This window comes from Rhinichthys klamathensis, unplaced genomic scaffold (genome assembly GCF_029890125.1).
Source record: "Rhinichthys klamathensis goyatoka isolate OS25496 unplaced genomic scaffold, OSU_Roscu_1.1 h1tg000272l_1, whole genome shotgun sequence".
Lineage (NCBI taxonomy): Eukaryota > Metazoa > Chordata > Actinopteri > Cypriniformes > Leuciscidae > Rhinichthys > Rhinichthys klamathensis.
The window spans coordinates 2090001-2114137 of record NW_026606792.1 but is presented as its reverse complement, the minus strand read 5'-3'; the positions used below and the strand labels follow the sequence as shown (position 1 = coordinate 2114137).

The 24137-nt window shown below is 43.5% G+C and overlaps 1 protein-coding gene across 1 annotated transcript in view; it reads left to right on the top strand.

The window, feature by feature from the left end:
* Nucleotides 1-24137, top strand: part of dip2a (disco-interacting protein 2 homolog A) — a 98521-nt gene that overhangs the window by 29155 nt on the left and 45229 nt on the right. Inside the window, exons 4-7 of the mRNA XM_056268442.1 lie at nt 16295-16414; nt 21423-21620; nt 22701-22792; nt 23833-23943. Coding sequence (XP_056124417.1) covers nt 16295-16414; nt 21423-21620; nt 22701-22792; nt 23833-23943 — 521 coding nt within the window. The remainder of the gene's footprint in view (nt 1-16294; nt 16415-21422; nt 21621-22700; nt 22793-23832; nt 23944-24137) is intronic.

The window sequence follows — 24137 nt, the reverse complement described above, 5'->3', positions numbered from 1 at the left end:
GGGTCAGTACTGAACACACCTCACACACAGCTGGGTCAGTACTGAACACACTCACACACAGCTGGGTCAGTACTGAACACACACTCACACACAGCTGGGTCAGTACAGAACACACACTCATGGCTCACACACAGCTGGGTCAGTACTGAACACACACTCACACACAGCTGGGTCAGTACAGAACACACACTCATGGCTCACACACAGCTGGGTCAGTACTGAACACAGACTCACACACCGCTGGGTCAGTACTGAACACACCTCACACACAGCTGGGTCAGTACTGAACACACACTCACACACAGCTGGGTCAGTACTGAACACACCTCACACACAGCTGGGTCAGTACAGAACACACACTCACACACAGCTGGGTCAGTACAGAACACACACTCATGGCTCACACACAGCTGGGTCAGTACTGAACACACACTCACACACAGCTGGGTCAGTACAGAACACACACTCATGGCTCACACACAGCTGGGTCAGTACTGAACACACACTCACACACAGCTGGGTCAGTACAGAACACACACTCATGGCTCACACACAGCTGGGTCAGTACTGAACACAGACTCACACACCGCTGGGTCAGTACTGAACACACCTCACACACAGCTGGGTCAGTACAGAACACACACTCACACACAGCTGGGTCAGTACTGAACACACCTCACACACAGCTGGGTCAGTACTGAACACACCTCACACACAGCTGGGTCAGTACTGAACACACCTCACACACAGCTGGGTCAGTACAGAACACACACTCACACACAGCTGGGTCAGTACTGAACACACACTCACACACAGCTGGGTCAGTACAGAACACACACTCACACACAGCTGGGTCAGTACTGAACACACCTCACACACAGCTGGGTCAGTACTGAACACACCTCACACACAGCTGGGTCAGTACTGAACACACCTCACACACAGCTGGGTCAGTACAGAACACACACTCACACACAGCTGGGTCAGTACTGAACACACACTCACACACAGCTGGGTCAGTACAGAACACACACTCACACACAGCTGGGTCAGTACTGAACACACCTCACACACAGCTGGGTCAGTACAGAACACACACTCACACACAGCTGGGTCAGTACTGAACACACACTCACAGACAGCTGGGTCAGTACAGAACACACACTCACACACAGCTGGGTCAGTACTGAACACACACTCACACACAGCTGGGTCAGTACTGAACACACACTCACACACAGCTGGGTCAGTACTGAACACACTCACACACAGCTGGGTCAGTACTGAACACACACTCACACACAGCTGGGTCAGTACTGAACACACACTCACACACAGCTGGGTCAGTACAGAACACACACTCATGGCTCACACACAGCTGGGTCAGTACTGAACACACACTCACACACAGCTGGGTCAGTACAGAACACACACTCATGGCTCACACACAGCTGGGTCAGTACTGAACACAGACTCACACACCGCTGGGTCAGTACTGAACACACCTCACACACAGCTGGGTCAGTACTGAACACACCTCACACACAGCTAGGTCAGTACTGAACACACCTCACACACAGCTGGGTCAGTACTGAACACACCTCACACACAGCTGGGTCAGTACAGAACACACACTCACACACAGCTGGGTCAGTACTGAACACACACTCACACACAGCTGGTTCAGTACTGAACACACACTCACAGACAGCTGGGTCAGTACAGAACACACACTCACACACAGCTGGGTCAGTACTGAACACACTCACACACAGCTGGGTCAGTGCTGAACACACACTCACACACAGCTGGGTCAGTACTGAACACACACTCACACACAGCTGGGTCAGTACTGAACACACATTCACACACAGCTGGGTCAGTGCTGAACACACACTCACACACAGCTGGGTCAGTACTGAACACACACTCACACACAGCTGGGTCAGTACTGAACACACTCACACACAGCTGGGTCAGTACTGAACACACACTCACACACAGCTGGGTCAGTACTGAACACACACTCACACACAGCTGGGTCAGTACAGAACACACACTCATGGCTCACACACAGCTGGGTCAGTACTGAACACACACTCACACACAGCTGGGTCAGTACAGAACACACACTCATGGCTCACACACAGCTGGGTCAGTACTGAACACAGACTCACACACCGCTGGGTCAGTACTGAACACACCTCACACACAGCTGGGTCAGTACTGAACACACCTCACACACAGCTGGGTCAGTACTGAACACACACTCACACACAGCTGGGTCAGTACTGAACACACCTCACACACAGCTGGGTCAGTACTGAACACACCTCACACACAGCTGGGTCAGTACAGAACACACACTCACACACAGCTGGGTCAGTACTGAACACACACTCACACACAGCTGGGTCAGTACTGAACACACACTCACAGACAGCTGGGTCAGTACAGAACACACCTCACACACAGCTGGGTCAGTACTGAACACACACTCACACACAGCTGGGTCAGTACTGAACACACCTCACACACAGCTGGGTCAGTACTGAACACACCTCACACACAGCTGGGTCAGTACTGAACACACACTCACACACAGCTGGGTCAGTACAGAACACACACTAATGGCTCACACACAGCTGGGTCAGTGCTGAACACACACTCACACACAGCTGGGTCAGTACTGAACACAAACTCACACACAGCTGGGTCAGTACTGAACACACACTCACACACAGCTGGGTCAGTACTGAACACACTCACACACAGCTGGGTCAGTACTGAACACACACTCACACACAGCTGGGTCAGTACTGAACACACACTCACACACAGCTGGGTCAGTACAGAACACACACTCATGGCTCACACACAGCTGGGTCAGTACTGAACACACACTCACACACAGCTGGGTCAGTACAGAACACACACTCATGGCTCACACACAGCTGGGTCAGTACTGAACACAGACTCACACACCGCTGGGTCAGTACTGAACACACCTCACACACAGCTGGGTCAGTACTGAACACACCTCACACACAGCTGGGTCAGTACTGAACACACACTCACACACAGCTGGGTCAGTACTGAACACACCTCACACACAGCTGGGTCAGTACTGAACACACCTCACACACAGCTGGGTCAGTACTGAACACACCTCACACACAGCTGGGTCAGTACAGAACACACACTCACACACAGCTGGGTCAGTACTGAACACACACTCACACACAGCTGGGTCAGTACTGAACACACACTCAAAGACAGCTGGGTCAGTACAGAACACACACTCACACACAGCTGGGTCAGTACTGAACACACTCACACACAGCTGGGTCAGTACTGAACACACACTCACACACAGCTGGGTCAGTACTGAACACACACTCACACACAGCTGGGTAAGTACTGAACACACACTCATGGCTCACACACAGCTGGGTCAGTACTGAACACACTCACACACAGCTGGGTCAGTACTGAACACACACTCACACACAGCTGGGTCAGTACAGAACACACACTCACACACAGCTGGGTCAGTACTGAACACACTCACACACAGCTGGGTCAGTACTGAACACACACTCACACACAGCTGGGTCAGTACTGAACACACCTCACACACAGCTGGGTCAGTACTGAACACACACTCACACACAGCTGGGTCAGTACTGAACACACACTCACACACAGCTGGGTCAGTACTGAACACACACTCACACACAGCTGGGTCAGTACTGAACACACACTCACACACAGCTGGGTCAGTACTGAACACACACTCACACACAGCTGGGTCAGTACTGAACACACCTCACACACAGCTGGGTCAGTACTGAACACACACTCACACACAGCTGGGTCAGTACAGAACACACACTAATGGCTCACACACAGCTGGGTCAGTGCTGAACACACACTCACACACAGCTGGGTCTTTACTGAACACAAACTCACACACAGCTGGGTCAGTGCTGAACACACACTCACACACAGCTGGGTCAGTACTGAACACACACTCACACACAGCTGGGTCAGTACTGAACACACTCACACACAGCTGGGTCAGTACTGAACACACCTCACACACAGCTGGGTCAGTACTGAACACACTCACACACAGCTGGGTCAGTACTGAACACACACTCACACACAGCTGGGTCAGTACAGAACACACACTCATGGCTCACACACAGCTGGGTCAGTACTGAACACACACTCACACACAGCTGGGTCAGTACAGAACACACACTCATGGCTCACACACAGCTGGGTCAGTACTGAACACAGACTCACACACCGCTGGGTCAGTACTGAACACACCTCACACACAGCTGGGTCAGTACTGAACACACACTCACACACAGCTGGGTCAGTACTGAACACACCTCACACACAGCTGGGTCAGTACAGAACACACACTCACACACAGCTGGGTCAGTACAGAACACACACTCATGGCTCACACACAGCTGGGTCAGTACTGAACACACACTCACACACAGCTGGGTCAGTACAGAACACACACTCATGGCTCACACACAGCTGGGTCAGTACTGAACACACACTCACACACAGCTGGGTCAGTACAGAACACACACTCATGGCTCACACACAGCTGGGTCAGTACTGAACACAGACTCACACACCGCTGGGTCAGTACTGAACACACCTCACACACAGCTGGGTCAGTACTGAACACACCTCACACACAGCTGGGTCAGTACTGAACACACCTCACACACAGCTGGGTCAGTACAGAACACACACTCACACACAGCTGGGTCAGTACTGAACACACACTCACACACAGCTGGGTCAGTACAGAACACACACTCACACACAGCTGGGTCAGTACTGAACACACCTCACACACAGCTGGGTCAGTACAGAACACACACTCACACACAGCTGGGTCAGTACTGAACACACACTCACAGACAGCTGGGTCAGTACAGAACACACACTCACACACAGCTGGGTCAGTACTGAACACACTCACACACAGCTGGGTCAGTACTGAACACACACTCACACACAGCTGGGTCAGTACTGAACACACCTCACACACAGCTGGGTCAGTACTGAACACACACTCACACACAGCTGGGTAAGTACTGAACACACACTCATGGCTCACACACAGCTGGGTCAGTACTGAACACACTCACACACAGCTGGGTCAGTACTGAACACACACTCACACACAGCTGGGTCAGTACAGAACACACACTCATGGCTCACACACAGCTGGGTCAGTACTGAACACAGACTCACACACCGCTGGGTCAGTACAGAACACACACTCATGGCTCACACACAGCTGGGTCAGTACTGAACACACACTCACACACAGCTGGGTCAGTACTGATCAGTTAAAGGGGTGGTATAATGCCCTTTTCACAAGATGTAAATTAAGTCTCCGATGTCCCCAGTGTGTGTGTGTGCGTGTGTGTGAGTGTGTGTGGGAAGTTTTAGCTCAAAATACCTCACACACAGATCATTTTTTATAGCATGTTAAAATTGTCCTTTTTTGAGGGTGAGCAAAAATGCGTCCTTTTTGTGTGTCACTTTAAATGTAAAGTGACAGGCGTTTGTTGTAGTCCTTAAACTATTTCTTTAACAGCAAAAATCTCCCTTTGCTTTGAACTTTGAGCGTTGTAACTTTGCAGACGTTGTTTATGATCAAACAGCAACATTACACACTAACTACAGCTGGAAAACTGAAATCCCGATCGACCACCGCTCGCTGTTCACACGTCTCGGACTGATGAAGACCAGGATGTGTGGTGCCGAAAGCAATAGTCCACATAAAAATGAATATACTGTCATGAATCTGCTCGCTCTCGTGCCGTCCCGCACCTGTGTGAACTCAACTGGAGATGCTGCGCAGACTCACGGCGATGGTGAACAGAGTCTGGGCCAGTCAAGCCAGAATGACAGAACAGCACTGGAATAGTTTTATAAAACTTCTGAAGCCATACGATAGCTTTGTGTGAGGAACAGGGGGAACATTCATCTCTATAACACGACATGCTTCTGTTGCACCCCACTGCTCTGATGATGATGATGATGATGATGCTGATGAAGATGATGATGCTGATGATGATGATGATGCTGATGATGATGATGATATCTCTGCTCTCGGTGTTCTGTCTCTGCATGCTCGTGCTGCTCATGCATGTGTCCGCTGTGCCGGCGTATCTTTAGCCCTGAAGCCAGTCTGAGCAGAGAAAGCCAGCGCTGGCCTCGCTTGACATGCACACTGATATTAATAATCATGTATTTTTATTAGTATTTCGCTGCTAATACACCCTGCTAAAGGAATATTTAGTGCTATACTCACTCTCATATCGTTCCCAAACATGATTTTCTTCAGTTAAGCACAGAAAGAGATGTTTTGTGAGTCGTTTACAGTAAAAGCGTCAAGCAAGAAAAATACTAAATTTAACTCAACACAGCGCTATATTCAACACTGTAAAAAGATAATTTTAACAGTAAAATACTGAAAATATGTGACATTAAACACCTGTTAATTGGTAAACAGTAAGTTCCCGCACTATATATGGGGAAAAACTGTAATAGATCTAACCTTACATTTCATGTCATTTTACAGTAAAATAAAGTTAACACCGTTTTTTTTACTCCATCAGAATGGTACCTGACATCTTACCGAAAGCTCGTTTTTTTAAATCAACATCAAATTTGGAACAAAACTTAATCAAACTCATGGCTTTGATTTTTCCCCACAGTTTTAGAGTAAAACGTGTTTTGGAAAATACATACTTCATATAAAAATGTAAAATAGTATTTTTGTGCATTTTTAATTTTACGTTTAACAATAAGCTGAATTGAATATTTTTTTCACTTCAGCAATAGTCTGCCAAGTGTCGTCTTTAAAAAGAGACTAAACTGAAGACTGTGATCCAAAGCATTCAAGATTTATGACTTTTCATTTATCAGGTTTATGCTGAAAAAATGTGAATGAATGGATTATAACTACTGTATAAATATAATTTAGTACCGTAAAATCCCATAAAAATACAAAATATGACATAAAAAAAAACTTATCGAACTAAAATCTAGTACAATCATTTCATTGAAATAATAATAATAAAAAAGAGATCATTGTTGACCGCCACGCGAGCAGCACCAGAGGTTACATGTACAGGTCATGTGGGAGACATTCACTGTACGTTTAAATTTCCCATAATTCCCTGTGTGACTCTTCATTTTAATAACTATGTTTCTTCTTAGTTTTTTAATATCAGTCATGTACATCAGGGTTTTTATGTTACATTATATGTTGTTAAATTAAAGTTTATTGCATTATTTTACGGCATATATTAGTATTTACCTCAGCTTGTGAAAAAGTGGGAAAAGTGAACTTTGATTTATTGTTGTCACAAAGCAAACTCAAACACTGACTGAAACACGGGCTAACAAGACACACCAAGCAGAACCAGTACAAAGAAAACAGGAAACTAAGGCATGAAACACAATAAAAGTCCTTAAAGGAATCGTGACAAATGTTTTAGTCATTTTTTGTTTTAGTCATTTTAGTGTAAGCAAAAATTTTGCTTTCTTTTAAGTTTTTTTAAACTCAAACACTGACTGAATCACGGGCTAACAAGACACACCAAGCAGAACCAGAACAAAACAACTACCGTACAAAGAAAACAGGAAACTAAGGCATGAAACACAATAAAAGTCCTTAAAAGAATCGTGACAAATGTTTTAGTCATTTTTTGTGTAAGCATTTTTTTTTTTTTTTTTTTAGTTTAATCTGTAAAACTTCAAATGATGCGACCGTATTTTTCACTGTGAAGTTCTGGCAAGCACACCGGCCTGTGTTTATGTCATGGTGCTTCTTTTGCCCGGTTCTGAGCTCGACATCCTCCAGTCACTGTTTGCTTTCAATGTATGAACAAGAACCGAATAAAACGTCTTCAAACGTACTCATATAAGTTCTGAACGGCATGAGAGCGAGTAATATCATAACTGCAGAACATGTTTAGTTTACTCAGCTGTTCTTTACAGGGAACATTTGCATTCCCAGTACATCTCCTCCGGTTCCGCCGTCTCCGCCTCCTTCTCCCGCCTCTCTGCCCCTGAAGGCCGGCGTCGTGAAGCTGTCCCTCGGCAGCGGCTGTAAATAACCTCAGATTTCACACAGTGTCAGAGTCGCACTGTGGATCCTCTGTTCTGACGAACCCAGCTGTGAGATTACACGTAAAACAGCTGCCGGTTGGTTAGTTAGGAGACGGGCGGTAAACACCACATGGAGTTAGGAGGACTTTTTTTATTTTTTATTTTTTTATTCTTCAACACCACAAACAAACAAGGTACATTAACAAATCTCTGAAAATAACCTCAATTGTTCAGCCTTAGGTTGAGAATCGCCAGTACAGAAAAAAACAGACTAGAACAAACAAATAATTAAATAAAGAGCAATACAAAAAAAAAGAAGGGACTTTTAAATTAATTTAAACATATCCAAAAAAGATATCAATTTAAGGGCTTTCTGATTTTTTAACTAATTTTAAAGATTTGCACAAGAGTTTAACCTCATTCATCCAGTGATTAAAGTTGGGTTTAGATTTAAACCATCTGCATTTGTGTATGAAAAACTTTCCAAAACATAACAAGAAATTAATACCAAAATCACAATCTTTGTTATCCAGACAAACACCAAACCTAATCAACTTCACCGTGAGAGGTGGGAGTTCAACCCTCCTAGACCTTAACCAGTTCTGCACCTCACTCCAAAAGGGTTGCACCATATCACAATCAAAGAAGACATGCTCTAAATTCTCAATATTTTTTTCACAAAAAACACAATTATTCACCTCAAAATTAAATTTCAATCTTAAAAATTCATTAGTAGGATAAATCTTGTTTAAAATTTTGAAGTTCACCTCCTTAGCTTTAGGAGGAAGGGGAAAAGACAAATCATTTTTCCTAATTTTTTTTATTTCAACCGTATCAAAATCTTTAAGCACGTAGTGCTGTCTAATTGGGTTTGGGTAATTAGCCTGTAAAATAAAATTTCTAATAACTTTATTTGTACATTTTTTATCACAAAGAGTTAGGAGGACAAGTGACAGAGAAAGCAACAAAAACACAGCGAATCAGAACATATTTGATGTTTTGGACCAATGAGATCTCATGGCAGGCAGTCACATGTTTATTATACACGCTGAAAGTATGTGCTTTGTTGATGATGGGAAAGTATATACTTTTCAGACGATTTTTCAGCTCACTCACTGTTCGGGTTGGGCATCGTTTCAATTTTAACCATTCCGATTTCGAGTCCTAATTTCGATTCCAATAATAAAAAAAAACCTTGGATATCATTCACTTAGTCTTATTGCAAAACATTTAATTGTGTAACTGAATATCATGAACAGAAATCAATAGGGCTAAATTTCAAGCATTATTAAAGACAAGTAAACACTCAGTAATTAAAAAAAGAACATTTGCAATCTCAACAAATAGGTACAACTGAACAAATATATGACTAAAATAAATAGTGTTTTAATATTTTCAGGTGTTCAGGGAGAGAAACTGTAATCAAATGTAAAATAACAGCACTTTATAAATAAAATATACATCACAAATATAGTTACAAAAGTTATCCAGTCGAGAACGAGTGAGTTTTCTATGTTTTGTTGTTTGATTTGTGTTATTATAGAGACGGCTGCAGGAATATCAGTGCTGTCACTTTAAGAGCTGCACAATATAAACACACACGCCTGCCGCTCTGAAAACAGCATAAAACATGAAACCTTGTCGTCTTGCGCTTGAAACGTCATATTGAAATGCTCACAAAGGAGCATTTGTTTAATTTTATATCAAGTGTTCGATTCCCAACCCTATCCCTGTCATTTCACGCCACCCCACATCCTGCACAGCTTCTTAAATATATGATCAATATTATAATTCCTCATGGGTTTGACCCCAGAGCACCATGCATTGCTGTATGTTGACCTCCACTCACCTTTGACCTCTGACACCTCATGACAGACGGGCCCAGCGCGCCGCCGGATGTGACAGGCCTGTGGGAGCGCTCGGTGCATGAGGAGCGTCCACAGGTGGCGTCGGTGCGAGGACACACACACACCAGCGTCCTGGAGACGGCCGACGGTGAGCACACACACACACACACACACACACCTCTCTGTCCTGTCATCTCATCTCTCCACAGCTCTCTCTCTCTCTACTGCATACACACTGAGCACGGTGTCTTTAGCTCTGGTCCAAAACCTAGAGATCTGATTAACTGAAGGTCCCTTGTCAAGAAGAAGTGCGCTAAATTGTATTGAATGTGCACTTGGTATATATTTTTTGGTGCTGGGCAATGATTAATCGTGATTAATCGCATCCAAAAAAGGTTTGTTTTTAATGTGTATAAATGTGTGTGTACTGTGTATAATTATTTTGTATATATATAAAAACACACATGCATGTATATATTTAAGAATTTGTATTTATTTATTTATAAAATATGTATTTTTATAGATAATATAAATTATGTGTAAATATACAGTATATATATGCAAATATTTCTTTAAATATATACATGCATATGTGTGTGTGTTTATAAATACAAAATAATTATAGACAGCACACACACATATATTATGTAAACACTATTAATCATTGCCCAGCAAAACATTTTTATAAAACTGTGCTTATAGATAATATACTACTAATGAAATAAAAGGTCACTTAAAAAGAGACACTATCATAGTATATATATATATATAATTTAATTGCTAGTAACATGCAATGATGTGTCTGAAAACATTACATTCAGTTCACACTTAAGTATATTACTTTAAAATATAGTATTTCAAAAGTATGCTTGAATGTACTTCTTTTTCACTGGGCGTAACATATTTAATTTCTAATTTCTGTCAATTGATCCCACATTCTGGATCTTCCTTTTTCACTCTAAAGCTGGAGGCTTTGTATCAGAGCTAATGAGATGCATTTACAGTTCATATCTATTGAAAAACTAGAGGGAGAGAGAGTCATATTTCTGGCTGTTTATTGGTCTGTTCCTGCTTGCTCAAGCCAGATATTATGATGTCATCAGCATGCTTTCTTTTTTGTGGGAATAATTCACTAAAAATGAAAATGCTGTCATCATCTCCTCACCCACATGTCAGTGTCAGTCTCTTTTCCACACATTCAGACCTGGTGCTGATAATGTCATTAAGAACTGATGTAGTTTGATACCCGAGTCACCGTCCACTTTCATTATAGGAAAAAAACACCATGGTCTACTGAGGGGGAAATCATACAGTGCTTTTTGAGCGTGTGTAGATGATGACTCATCGATTTTCATTTTTAGGTGTACTGTCCCTTTAAGACTCAGAGCTGAACGTCCCATCAGGATCATGATTAACCTGCTTTTTTGTCCTCCCTTGATGTGGTGTGTTAGTTCTTGGAAGGATGGCTATGTGGTGATGCTTTTCTTGATGCTCAGTTTGAGAGGCCTCAGCTCTGTAGAAGCAGCGCTGTGATGAACATGCGTGTTTATTGAGGTTTTCTCTTCTTCAGGCACTGACAGGGGCGATGGGGAGGCCACGGATGGTATTTATACACGTTTATTTCACTCTGCCCCTCCTCCTGGTGTCTCTGTGCATCTGTGTCTCAGCCGTGACCTCTGTGTTCATTATGATCGCAAGAAAAATATTTCCTCCTAGTGTGTCTCTTTTTGTCTTTTCAATGTTGTTTATTCTTTCAAGGGCTTTCACAGCATTCAGAATAGGTTTTGCAGTATGATTAATACTGTTATAAACAAAGCATTACATGGGAAGTTATTGAAGTTTCTCAAATACAACACTCGGTTACACTTTATTTTAGTGTTCTTGTTACATATTTTACATGTACTTACCATAGTAATAACAGTAAATTATGCACAATTACATGCAACTAACCCTCAACCAAACCCTAACCTTATATTAAGTACATGTTTTTAATGTATATTACTCGGTACTTAGATATATATTAACACTGCAACAATGACACCTTAAAATAAAGTGTAACCCAAAACTCTTTTAGTACACTTTTATACTTTTTTTTGTACATTTTAGGGGAAAAAATACTTAAGTGTAAACTCTATTTAATGTTTCCAGACACTTAATTGCATGTTATTTGTGATTAAATTAATATAAATCTAAGTTTAAATTTATATTGTTATGATGTTAGTCAACACATCAAAATAAGTGTGCTTCTTTAAAGCAAGACAAAAGATTAAACAATGATCTAAAATGTACTTTTAATAAACTTTTAATTTACAAAGTGCACTTTTAAAAAAAGTGTACTTAAGAATCAGTCACACTACACTTAAGTGGCCTTTTTTCATTAATATTATCTGCAAGTACAGTTTTTAGTAAGTTTGAAGTACACAACAAGTGCACATTCAATGCAATACATTTTCACCAGGGAAAGCTAGTGTTGAAGTAAATGAATGATGAGATAATTTGGTTGTTTGTCAAATGGTTCTTAGTACACGTTAAATTATTGTGGCCATAAAATGGTAATACAGTAGTGTCACACATTAGGTTGCAGCACAGACGAGGTGAAGCAAGATCTAAATACAACAGTCTTTATTTTCAATTCAAACTCAAATCTTTACAAAACCAAAATAAGCAGGAACAGAACAACCTAGAATATAGACGACGACAGACAAGGAACAGACTGAAACACAGGGCTTAAATACACGTCGTATAACATCAACGGGGGTGGGAGGGTGGGTGCCCTGGAGGCTGACGACGACGTGGCTTACCCAGAGCAGGAAGCCTCCAGGGTCGACAGTTCATCAGCCTCCGTGGCCTTGACCCTTGGCCCATTCCACTATGGCCGGGGACATATAGCAAACAAATTTTCTTGGGAGGAGCTAGGGGTTTATGGACTGGAGGCGAATTCCCTGGCGTGGCGGTGGCTATCTTGGCAGAGGGCTCAGGCGTGGCGGTGGCCATCTTGGCAGGGGGCTCAGGCGTGGCGGTGGCCATCTTGGCAGGGGGCTCAGGTGTGGCGGTGGTCATCTTGGCAGGGGGCTTAGGCGTGGTGGTGGCCATCTTGGCAGGGGGCTCAGGCTTGGCGGTGGCCATCTTGGCAGGGGGCTCAGGCGTGGCGGTGGCCATCTTGGCAGGGGGCTCAGGCGTGGCGGTGGCCATCTTGGCAGGGGGCTCAGGCGTGGTGGTGGCCATCTTGGCAGGGGGCTCAGGCGTGGCGGTGGCCATCTTGCCAGAGGGCTCAGGCGTGGTGGTGGCCATCTTGGCAGGGGGTTCGGGCGTGGTGGTGGCCATCTTGGCAGGGGGCTCAGGCGTGGCGGTGGCTATCTTGGCAGGGGACTCAGGCATGGCGGTGGCCATCTTGGCAGGGGGCTCAGGCGTGGCGGTGGCCATCTTGGCAAAGGGCTTAGGCGTGGTGGTGGCCATCGTGGCGGCGGTCATCTTGGCAGGGGGCTCAGGCGTGGCAGTGGTCATCTTGGCAGAGGGCTCAGGCGTGGCGGTGGTCATCTTGGCAGAGGGCTCAGGCGTGGTGGTGGTCATCTTGGCAGAGGGCTCAGGCGTGGCGGTGGTCATCTTGGCAGAGGGCTCAGGCGTGGCGGTGGTCATCTTGGCAGAGGGCTCAGGCGTGGCGGTGGCCATCTTGGCAGGGGGCTCAGGCGGGGCGGTGGCTATCTTGGCAGGGGGCCCAGCATAGACAGTAAAAGAAATGGACACAGCGACCCCGTTGATTTCAACGGAGAGAGTTGAAGCCGTTTATGAACTCTCTATCTATGGGCTTCTCCCTTGACTTTATACCTCCATGTCCACCCGATTGCCTCATAGACAGTAAACGATTGCCGACGAGCTTCTACTTCTGTCTATACGGTAATTTCTCTACTGTGCGACAGAGCGTCCCGTGGTTATGACGCAATCGTTAGCCTATTTTTACAAGAATGGCTTCTACGGAGCCATAACGTAAGATACAAAGTAATGGAGCCTTTTATACATTGTCGTGTTTTTTTTAGAAATAAACAATGGACAAATGGAGTCTTTGGACGCCTCAGATGTAAAGTTATTCGCTGTCAAAGTGACGCCAAAATGAATGGGAGTCAATGGGATGCTAACAGCAGGTGATAGCCAGCTACAATGGCGGCCCCCGGAGGCAGCTTCAACTTCCGGCTGATGGATTACCCCCTTGGGGCTCAGGCGTGGCGGTGGCCATCTTGGCAGGGGGTTCGGGCGTGGTGGTGGCTATCTTGGCAGGGGGCTCAGGTGTGGCGGTGGCCATCTTGGCAAAGGGCTTAGGCGTGGTGGTGGCCATCGTGGCGGCGGTCATCTTGGCAGAGGGCTCAAGCGTGGCAGTGGCCATCTTGGCAGGGGGCTCAGGCGTGGTGGTGGCCATCTTGGCAGGGGGCTCAAGTGTGGCGGCAGTCATCTTGGCAGAGGGCTCAAGCGTGGCAGTGGCCATCTTGGCAGGGGGCTCAGGTGTGGCAGTGGCCATCTTGGCAGGGGGCTCAGGCGTGGCGGTGGCCATCTTGGCAGGGGGCTCAAGCGTGGCGGCGGTCATCTTGGCAGGGGTCTCAGGCGTGGCGGTGGCCATCTTGGCAAAGGGCTTAGGCGTGGGGGTGGCCATCGTGGCGGCGGTCATCTTGGCAGAGGGCTCAAGCGTGGCAGTGGCCATCTTGGCAGGGGGCTCAGGGGTGGCGGTGGCCATCTTGGCAGGGGGCTCAGGCGTGGCGGTGGCCATCTTGGCAGGGGGCTCAGGTGTGGCGGTGGCCATCTTGGCAGGGGGCTCAGGTGTGGCAGTGGCCATCTTGGCAGGGGGCTCAGGCGTGGCGGTGGCCATCTTGGCAGGGGGCTCAGGCGTGGCTTACTCAGAGCAGGAAGCCTCCAGGGCGGAGCCGGCAGCCTCGGGGCGAATCGGCGTCCGTGGCCTTGACCCTTGGCCCGTCAACTATGGCCAGGGACATATAACCTCCGCCCCAACATTTTCTTGGGAGGAGCTAGGGGTTTATGGACTGGAGGCGAATTCTCTGGCACGGTAGCGGCCATCTTGGACGAGGGCTCTCATAGATAGATAGATAGATAGATAGATAGATAGATAGACAGACAGACAGACAGACATGCAGACAGACAGACAGACAGATAGACATATACAGGATTTGCCTTCGACGGGTCCTGCAGTGAATTGTGGGTACTTGAGCACAGTCTCTGACACAGACAGACAGACAGACAGACAGTGAGACAGATAGACAGAGATAGACAGACAGATAGATAGATAGATAGATAGATAGATAGATAGATAGATAGATAGATAGACAGATAGACAGATAGATAGACAGACAGCGGCTGAGTCTCAGGTGTCTCATGGCAGAGAGTGTCTCAGTCATGCATATATACATGACACATCGCTCTCTCTGTGGATCCACAGTCAGACGTTTGACAGAGAAATGAGCGGGTCGATTCATCATGTGAAAATGACCGTTCGCTTCTCTTCTCTTCTCTCAGTCGTGTGAAAGCCTGTGTTTATCTGGATAGAAACATTTGATGGGTGATTCTGTTATAAATCAGCTAAAATGTTCCTCAATCTTTAAGATTTCTGTTCAATTTAACAACATTATTTTTCCACCATAAAGTTCAGAGTGCTTTTGTGGTGTTTCTGTGATATTTTCCAAATTTAATTTATGTTTCTTAACTAAATAATATGATGCATATCATGTCATTTGAAATTTGTCATGATTTGAATGAGGAATTGCATTAATGAATGATGCATTAATTTTACACCCTTAATGGTTACACTATTTATTTAGTTTGCCTCTTTGCTTTTTATAATAATTTCCATTTTTATGTACAAAAAAATATTTTGTATACGAGGAATTGCTCGATTTGCAACAATTAATAGAATCACCCTAGTGGTCTTGTGATATTGTTTAACATGTATTGACTTTTGTCCCTGTGTTTCTTGTGAATGGAGTCTAACCTATGTGAAGTGTAATAATCGTGAAGCATATAGTGAAGGCTCTTTCAGCAGAAAGCTCATGAATGGCTGATGAGATGGGTATTGTTGCTAGGCAGCACGAGTCCAGCAGTCTCTGATTCGCTGGGTCAGGTGTCTCTACTGAGCGCGCTCAGTACCATCTCAACCAACCCCATGGGCAAACAGCCTTACACTGACTGACAGGCTGGTGTGTGAAACTGTCCTTTCACACTGACCTTTCATCTCATCTCTCTCTCTTTGTCCCGTCTTCTCCTGACGCTATCTCTGTCCAAAGGCGTTCCAGTCAACAGTCGAGTGTCCTCCAAGATCCAGCAGCTCCTAAACACGCTGAAAAGGCCAAAGAGACCCCCTTTACGAGAGTTCTTTGTTGATGATTTTGAGGAGCTTTTGGACGGTAGGTTCATATCACTTCAGTCATGAAACTCGAGATCGGTTCTTTACGTGTAATCTGCTCGCAATCACATCATTCGCTACATGGCACGAGCTGATTGGCCTCTGCTGATCCTGCAGCCAATGAGATGCTTGGTCAACATTTGAATAGTCTGGTTCAGTGTTTGCTGTAGGCTAGTCGTCCTCTGAACCCCTCCACCTCCCCAGCTCCACCTGCCTAGATCTGCTACAGGACTCATGTGTGTCTATTTAAGCAGCAGCAGCAGATCTAACATGCTAACAGCAGCGTGTCTGTGTATCTATTAGCAGTAGAAAGTACATACTTGATTTGCAGCCACGTAGAATTGTGCTAAAAACTACTCGCAACACCTTAGCAACTGCTTAGCATCGTGATAGCGAGATTTACATGACCAGTCACCGCTTACATGTTCTTCAGAGAAAGTAAAAAACCTTTATAACTTGTGTCTCGTGCTCAAGACCTCTACACAGAGAGCAGGCTAATGATATTTACTTTCATTTTATATGTAAGTTTGAACTTGTGAATTGGAATTTACACTTCAGATTGAATAGGTGTCTCTGAAATCCTTGCTCATAACCTTTTGTGATTTAGCCAAACAAGAAAATGCTTTTAAAAAGAAGCTACTGACCCAGGAGACAGGAAAATAACACAGAACTGCATATTTGAAGAAGGCTATTAAAGTTATTTCTACCTGATGTGTGTGTGTGTGTGTGTGTGAGGGGTCGAATGCACCTGAAAAAGCTTGTCTGTTTTATTATCGGACAGGTTCAGTCACACTTCTTTGATTCTCCTAGTATAGTTGTATATATTCACATATACACTACCATTCGAAAACCGGGGTCAGTAAGAGTTTTTTGTAAAGAAAGAAAGAAAGAAACTAACTTTTATTCAGCAAGGAGGCATTCAATTTATCAAAAAGTGACAGTAAAGACCTTTACATTGTTATAAGAATTTTTTTTCAAATTAATGCTGTTCTTTTGAACTTTCTATTCATCAAACAATCCTTATATAACGTTTTCCACACAAATATGAAGCAGCACAACTGTTTTCAACACTGATAATAATCATAAATGTTTCTTGATCATCGTTTTAATGATCAGAGTAACACACTAGTTTACCACATCAACACAAGACAAAGGGCTGAAGAAACGGAGGGCTTAAATACCCAGGGATGGTAATCAACAGAACAATGAACAGGTGAGCACTAATCAGTAACCATAGTAACAAACAAGTGGCGGTTAAACTGATAACAAAGAAAACGAGGTCAAATCAAAACACAGGGACAAGAATTCAGACAAAACACGTGACTATCCACTTTTCAAACAGTTTCTTAATTATTATTTAACTAAACGATGGAATGATAGCCAATGAGATGAGAACTCGGGTTGGTTGTGTGTATGCGCCACCGCCGTACTCTCCACGCCACCTCTCTAACCACCAGTGGGATTTCTCTAGTCATTGTGTCTCAGTCAGACGGTTAGTGTAAACAGCCTCTGCCAACAACACTTAAGTCCATTACTCTTTACTACATGCTAAAACACTCTTCATACCTGTATGCATCATAAATGAGCCTTTTTAACTAATGCAGGTTTTGTTTTGGCTGTTTATTTACACATATGACCAGATTGTAGTGTGCCGCCCGTATCATGTTCATTTATTCAGCCTCTTCTGTGGCCAGTCTCCAGTACAGTTCATCCGCACACTGCTTGAGGGGTTTTAAAGGCATTACAAATAATTGAGAATCCCTCCATCAATCTCACCTTCCCCTCTGTTCACTCAACCCTTGCTTACCTTTCTGAGAAATACTCTTTCATATTCTCTTCTCTTTATATTCTCTCTCTGTTTTTCTTTCTCTTTCTGTTTCAGGCGCACAAAATCAATCAAACCTATTTAAAGCCGTGTCACATCTCATCTTCAGGACGTATAAGTCACCCTGAGACGAGTCGTGTTTAGTGACATTTAAAATCACTCTCACACATAAAGTCTTTCTCAGTGATTTCAGTGTCCATCATGTTTCAGTGTCCATCTCTGTTACGAACTGCTCCGAGACACAAAGTTTGAGATCCAAATCTCATCTAATCTATACACAGGCGAAGGGTCAAGCACAGGAAGGCAGTAAAGACAAACAAACAAACAAACAAATGGGTCAAAGGCAAAAAGGGAATCCTAGAAACAGGCAAAAATGTACCAAGAGAACCAAGAGACAATAAAAAATGTAAAAAAGGGAGAATGCTCAGAAAGGCAGTGTAAACAGCTAACAAAACCTCAAAGTGAATGACAGAGTGAACCAGGCTTATATACACAGAGTTAACAAGGCTATGAGGAATAGCTGATGACAATGATGGTTGATTAGTCCGGGCAGTGGGTTATGGGTAATGTAGTCCGGGGGGAGTGCCCTCTGGTGGCTATCAAGGGCACTCCAACTGTTAATCGTGACCAAGCGTGCTGCACAAGCCCTGGAAAGTGAAGCCCAAGCGTCTCGATCGCCCCCCGGTGGCCGGTCCCAGTATAGGTCATAAGCCCCGCCTCCCCGTGTTATTCAACAGCACATGAGACCAACTAAACAATTAAATTACACTTCAAATATAGTTTTTCCAATGATGGTTTCTGTCATTTACGGTAGTTTTTTCACGCTGATGTAATTTCAAGTGTTTGTTTTTAAAATAAGTTTGTTTTTAGTTAGTTATTTGATGCGGTGGTGTGACGTCATGATTGACAGCTGTGATTGACAGGTTCTCTGAGCGAAGTAGTCACTGAAGCACCAACAGACTTTTTTTCGGGATCTTCGGAGGACTGAGGAGATTGGAGCTTTAAATTTAATATCTAAATTTCTGTAATTATTTTTTAAAAAGTGCCGGAGCGTGTGCTTGCGATTGATTCAGTGAGAGTGGGGGCGGGGCCTTGATTTCGCGGCTTTACTTCCAGCGCATGTCTGGTCCCGAGATCGCCACTGCGCAGACTCAAGGTCCAAGATGTCAGCGCCATATCGGGACACTCGCGGCTTCAGTTCTGACCAATGGAAGAGAGCGAAGGGGCGTCGTCCATCTTTTTTTTACAGTCTATGATCGTGACAGTTACTCTAAGAATACAATACAATAAAAACATACATATAGGAGAAAATTTCTGATTTAATTTACACTGACTGAACCTCTTACTATTAATAAGTATTTATTTATAATCGACATTCATTTATCGCTTTGTCCACCATCTTGTATTTCCATTTTCACAGAGCAGTGCATCTGTCTCTACCTCCATCCTCTTCCTATTCCTCTCCCCTCTTGGGAAACATATAGTCTCATATAGACAGGCGTTTGAATTGTGACATTAAGTCTTATCCACATTACAGCTTATTTTGCTAGGCCAGAATAAGCTGCAATGTGGATCAGACATAATTGTAGTATTACCGTCATTAATCTGCACGTTTACACACACCAGCCGACATTTGGCTTCACTGGCGCCACCAGAGACCAGTTCTAGAGCAACGGCAGAAGATCCAGCAAAGCCTGAAACTGTTCTGTGGTCGAGCACAGGCGACACTGAACACTGCTGACCAGAACACTCACCGCTGTCTTATAAACACCTCAGGAACTGTGGACACTTGTGGAAGAGTTCAACATGAGGAGGAGATGATCAGTGTCACTCCACAACAACTACAGAAACGTCTCCGCTAACATTCAGAAACGTGTAAAAGTGAAGCTCTCTCCGTAAGGCTGCACTCGCTGCTGGTTACTCCTGATCCTGGATCAGTGAGACTGGTGTGTTTGTTATTGCTGGAGTTTCTGAAGCTCGTGTAAAGGCTCCGCCCTCTTCTGAACGGAGGCGGGGCTACAGCTCATTTGCATTTAAAGGGACACACACAAAAAGGCGTGTTTTTGCTCACATCCAAAAAGGGGCGAATTTGACGAGCTATAATAAATGATCTTGAGTTGAAATTTCACACACAATCTGGGGACACCAGAGACTTATAATACATCTTGTGAAAAGCGGCATCATATGTCACCTTTAAAGGAGAACTCCGGCGCAAAATGAACCTTTGGTCTAATTACACATTGTTACCTAGTCAACCGTTATCTGAGATTTGTTTTCATGATTATCGAATGTAAATAGTTTTATCTCTACAAAAAGTTTAGCCTATAAAGCTAGTATAACGCTAGTATATTGGGCATAGTGTAATGACAAATAAAAATCGCTTGTTAATACCACTAAAAAGGCTGAAAATAGCCCCACACTAACACGGTAGCATAATGAGGGTCCCTACCTTCAAACCGAAGCATTGAGAACTTTGTCAGTGTCCAGACAGTTTAATAAGAAGATATTTTAAACATACAGTCAACTTCGCGTATACAGACAGGAGCCATCTTTGAAATACAGTCTTTACCAGTCGATCTACGAACGCCGATCCAAGCCTGCTGTTCGCGCTCACCTTATCACAACTTATAGCTCGTTCACATCTCACCAGCGCACTTGGATCGGCGTTCGTAGATCAACTGGTAAAGACTGTATTTCAAAGATGGCTTCTGTCTGTATACGCGAAGTTGACTGTATGTTTAAAATATCTTCTTATTAAACTGTCTGGACACTGACAAAGTTCTCAATGCTTCGGTTTGAAGGTAGGGACCCTCATTATGCTACCGTGTTAGTGTGGGGCTATTTTGAGCCTTGTTAGTGGTATTAACAAGCGATTTTTATTTGTCATTACTCCATGCCCAATATACTAGCGTTATACTAGCTTTATAGGCTAAACTGTTTTTAGAGATAAAACTATTTACATTCGATAATCATGAAAACAAATCTCAGATAACGGTTGACTAGGTAACAATGTGTAATTAGACCAAAGGTTCATTTTGCGCCGGAGTTCTCCTTTAAGAAATGATTTCACAAACAGAATTTGTTTATGGTATCTAACAGATGTGAGGATTTGATTATTTGCGTAAAGCAATAGCTTTACAATAGTGAGTATATGCTTTGTTTTATTTGTCCCTGTACGTTACAGTCCAGCATCCGGACCCGAACCAGCCGAAGCCTGAGGGGGGTGAGATGCGAGCGCTGAACGGGGATCCGCTCGGTGTGATCACGAACTGGCCTCCGTCACTCCTGGCCTCTCTACAGCGCTGGGGAAGCACACATCCCAAGAGCCCCTGCCTCACAGCACTGGACAACACCGGCAAACCCGTCTACACACTCACATACGGTACGCCTGTGGAGCGACTCAAGCCAGTCATTTACTCAAGAGTGCTTTCAGCTGACACAAGATTATGCTCGTCTTTCTTGAACTAGACTCATTGGTAATGCATTTGTAATCTTTAGTTCATGGTAAAAATCTGGCGAATATACTCTTATGAAAAAAGAAGTGCGCTCAATTGTACTGAATGTGCTTTTTATTTATTTATGTATTTAATTGTACTTTGTAAATTGGCCTCAGAGCACACTTTCAGGACTGTTTCTTAACACACTTAAGTACACTTTTAAAAAGTGCACTGTAATGTCAAATTAAAAGCTTTAATTGAAAGTACAGGTTAAATTGCTATGTTTTAGTAGTCTTTTGTCGTGCGCTAAAGAAGTACGCGGTAACACTTTATTTTACAGGATCCTTTTTACATGTACTTACCATAGTAATAACAGTAAATTATGCATAGTTACATGCAACTAACCCTCAGCCAAACCCTAACCCTATGGTAAATACGTTAATTAATATCACTCAGTACTTACATGTATAATTACACTGTAACAACGACACCTTAAGATAAAGTGTAACCAAGTACACTTATTTTGATGTGTTGACTAACATACTAAAGCACGCGTGAAGTATTTTTACTGTAGTGTGTTATTCGGCATTACAGTTATTTTAAATGTAAATTGCAACTTCATTACAAATGTGCAATTACTAATATATACAATACAAGTTCAATACCAAAATATATTTTAGTTTATCGTAAATGCTTGTCAGTACATTCAGAAGTAACTTTAACCATATTTCAAAGACAATAGAAGTAATTATGAAATTACATATAAAGATGTACTGAAGTCAAAAAACACTAAAGTTCAGCCGATTGCATTTAATCTAAGTTTAAACTATAATACTTTTAATTTAATTGCAATTACCATGAATTTTTTCCATAATAAGTACTCTTTTCAAAAGTATGCTTCTGTTTCACAAGGGTAATCCTGTATGTTTGGACTGTTTTTACTGGTAATGGTGAATGAGCTCTTATTGATAAGTGAACAGAGAGTGCAGGATTGAATGTTTGTGTGTATTATCATGTTTTCACAGGGAAGTTGTGGACGCGGAGTCAGAAGCTTGCGTTTACGCTGCTGAATAAACTGAGCAGCAGGAATGAGCCACTGCTGCGGCCCGGAGACCGAGTGAGTGTGTGTGTGTGTTTATCATCTCTCCATCAGGGCGTCACCGTTGCAAGCGCACAGTGCTGTGTGTGTGGCGGTTCGAATCTCTTATGGTGTCTTTTATTTTGAAATTCTGTCCCGTTTCCTTTTGGTTTTCATCATATCTACTCACCCAACGCACAATCAGTGCATCAGATCAGGGTTTAAATGGTTGTGATTTCGAGAACGATTTGACCCTCTATCATGTTACCAAGATATCATGTGATAGCTAATCAAACAAGTGTTTTCTAACTACTTAGGTAAGCTAGTAGGCTAAGATGTTAGCTTGCTTGCTAGATATGTTTAGTGTTTTATTTATATTTGATCATTTTTAGTTTTAATAATGTTTAAAATATCCAAAAAACACTAGAACAGTGTTGTATATTTAGTTGACTTGTGTACTTACTTTATCCCAAGTGTTTCCAACAATGTTTACATCCAGAGAAATCGGGCTATTTTAACCAGTGTAATGTATACCTGTTCAGGAAAGAAAACGGCGGATGTTAAATGTAGCTTTATTTGTAACACAACTAAAAGAAAGGAGCTGCAGCGGCGTTTTCGGCATATAAGCATAATAAAAACAGCCAGGTAAAATGTCCTCTTGTCTGCCCTGCTTCATACCACAGTAATGTTAATAAAACCTTAATACATTTGCTCATCTATAAACATGATTTGCTGCTCGGTGAAGACAACAACTCCCACAATCCCACGCTCGTATACAGTGTCATCAAGCTACGCCTTTGTTATTGTGTTGAATTACCGACCTCTAGTGGTGAAACTTACATACTGCGCCTTTAATGTCGGAAAAATCTACAAAATGACAAAAAAATACAGAAAATGTCATGTATAATATGTTATAATAATATATAAATGATACTAGAATAACACTTAGTGACACACCAGAGTGATGGATGTTACAGGGTCAGAATAAAAGACGTGATACAAAAAACAGGATGATAAACAACATTAACACAAGCGGTTTAATGCAGTTAACTCATACATCTATTGCTGTGTCTCCACAGGTTGCACTTGTGTTCCCGAACAACGATCCGGTGATGTTTATGGTGGCGTTTTACGGATGTCTGCTGGCAGAGCTGGTGCCGGTGCCCATAGAGGTGCCACTCACTCGAAAGGTGTTGATCAGCACACACACAACACTATCACTAGAGCCGGATAATACACCACCTGATGTCCTCTCACACCCTCATTATTATCCTTAAAAACCAGCATTGCATTACCAAAACTGGAAACACAATTGGTATAAGTATAAAAAAAAACATGCTGCTAGTCAAATGATCATGTTGCTGTAACCCTCTTCCTTCCCTCG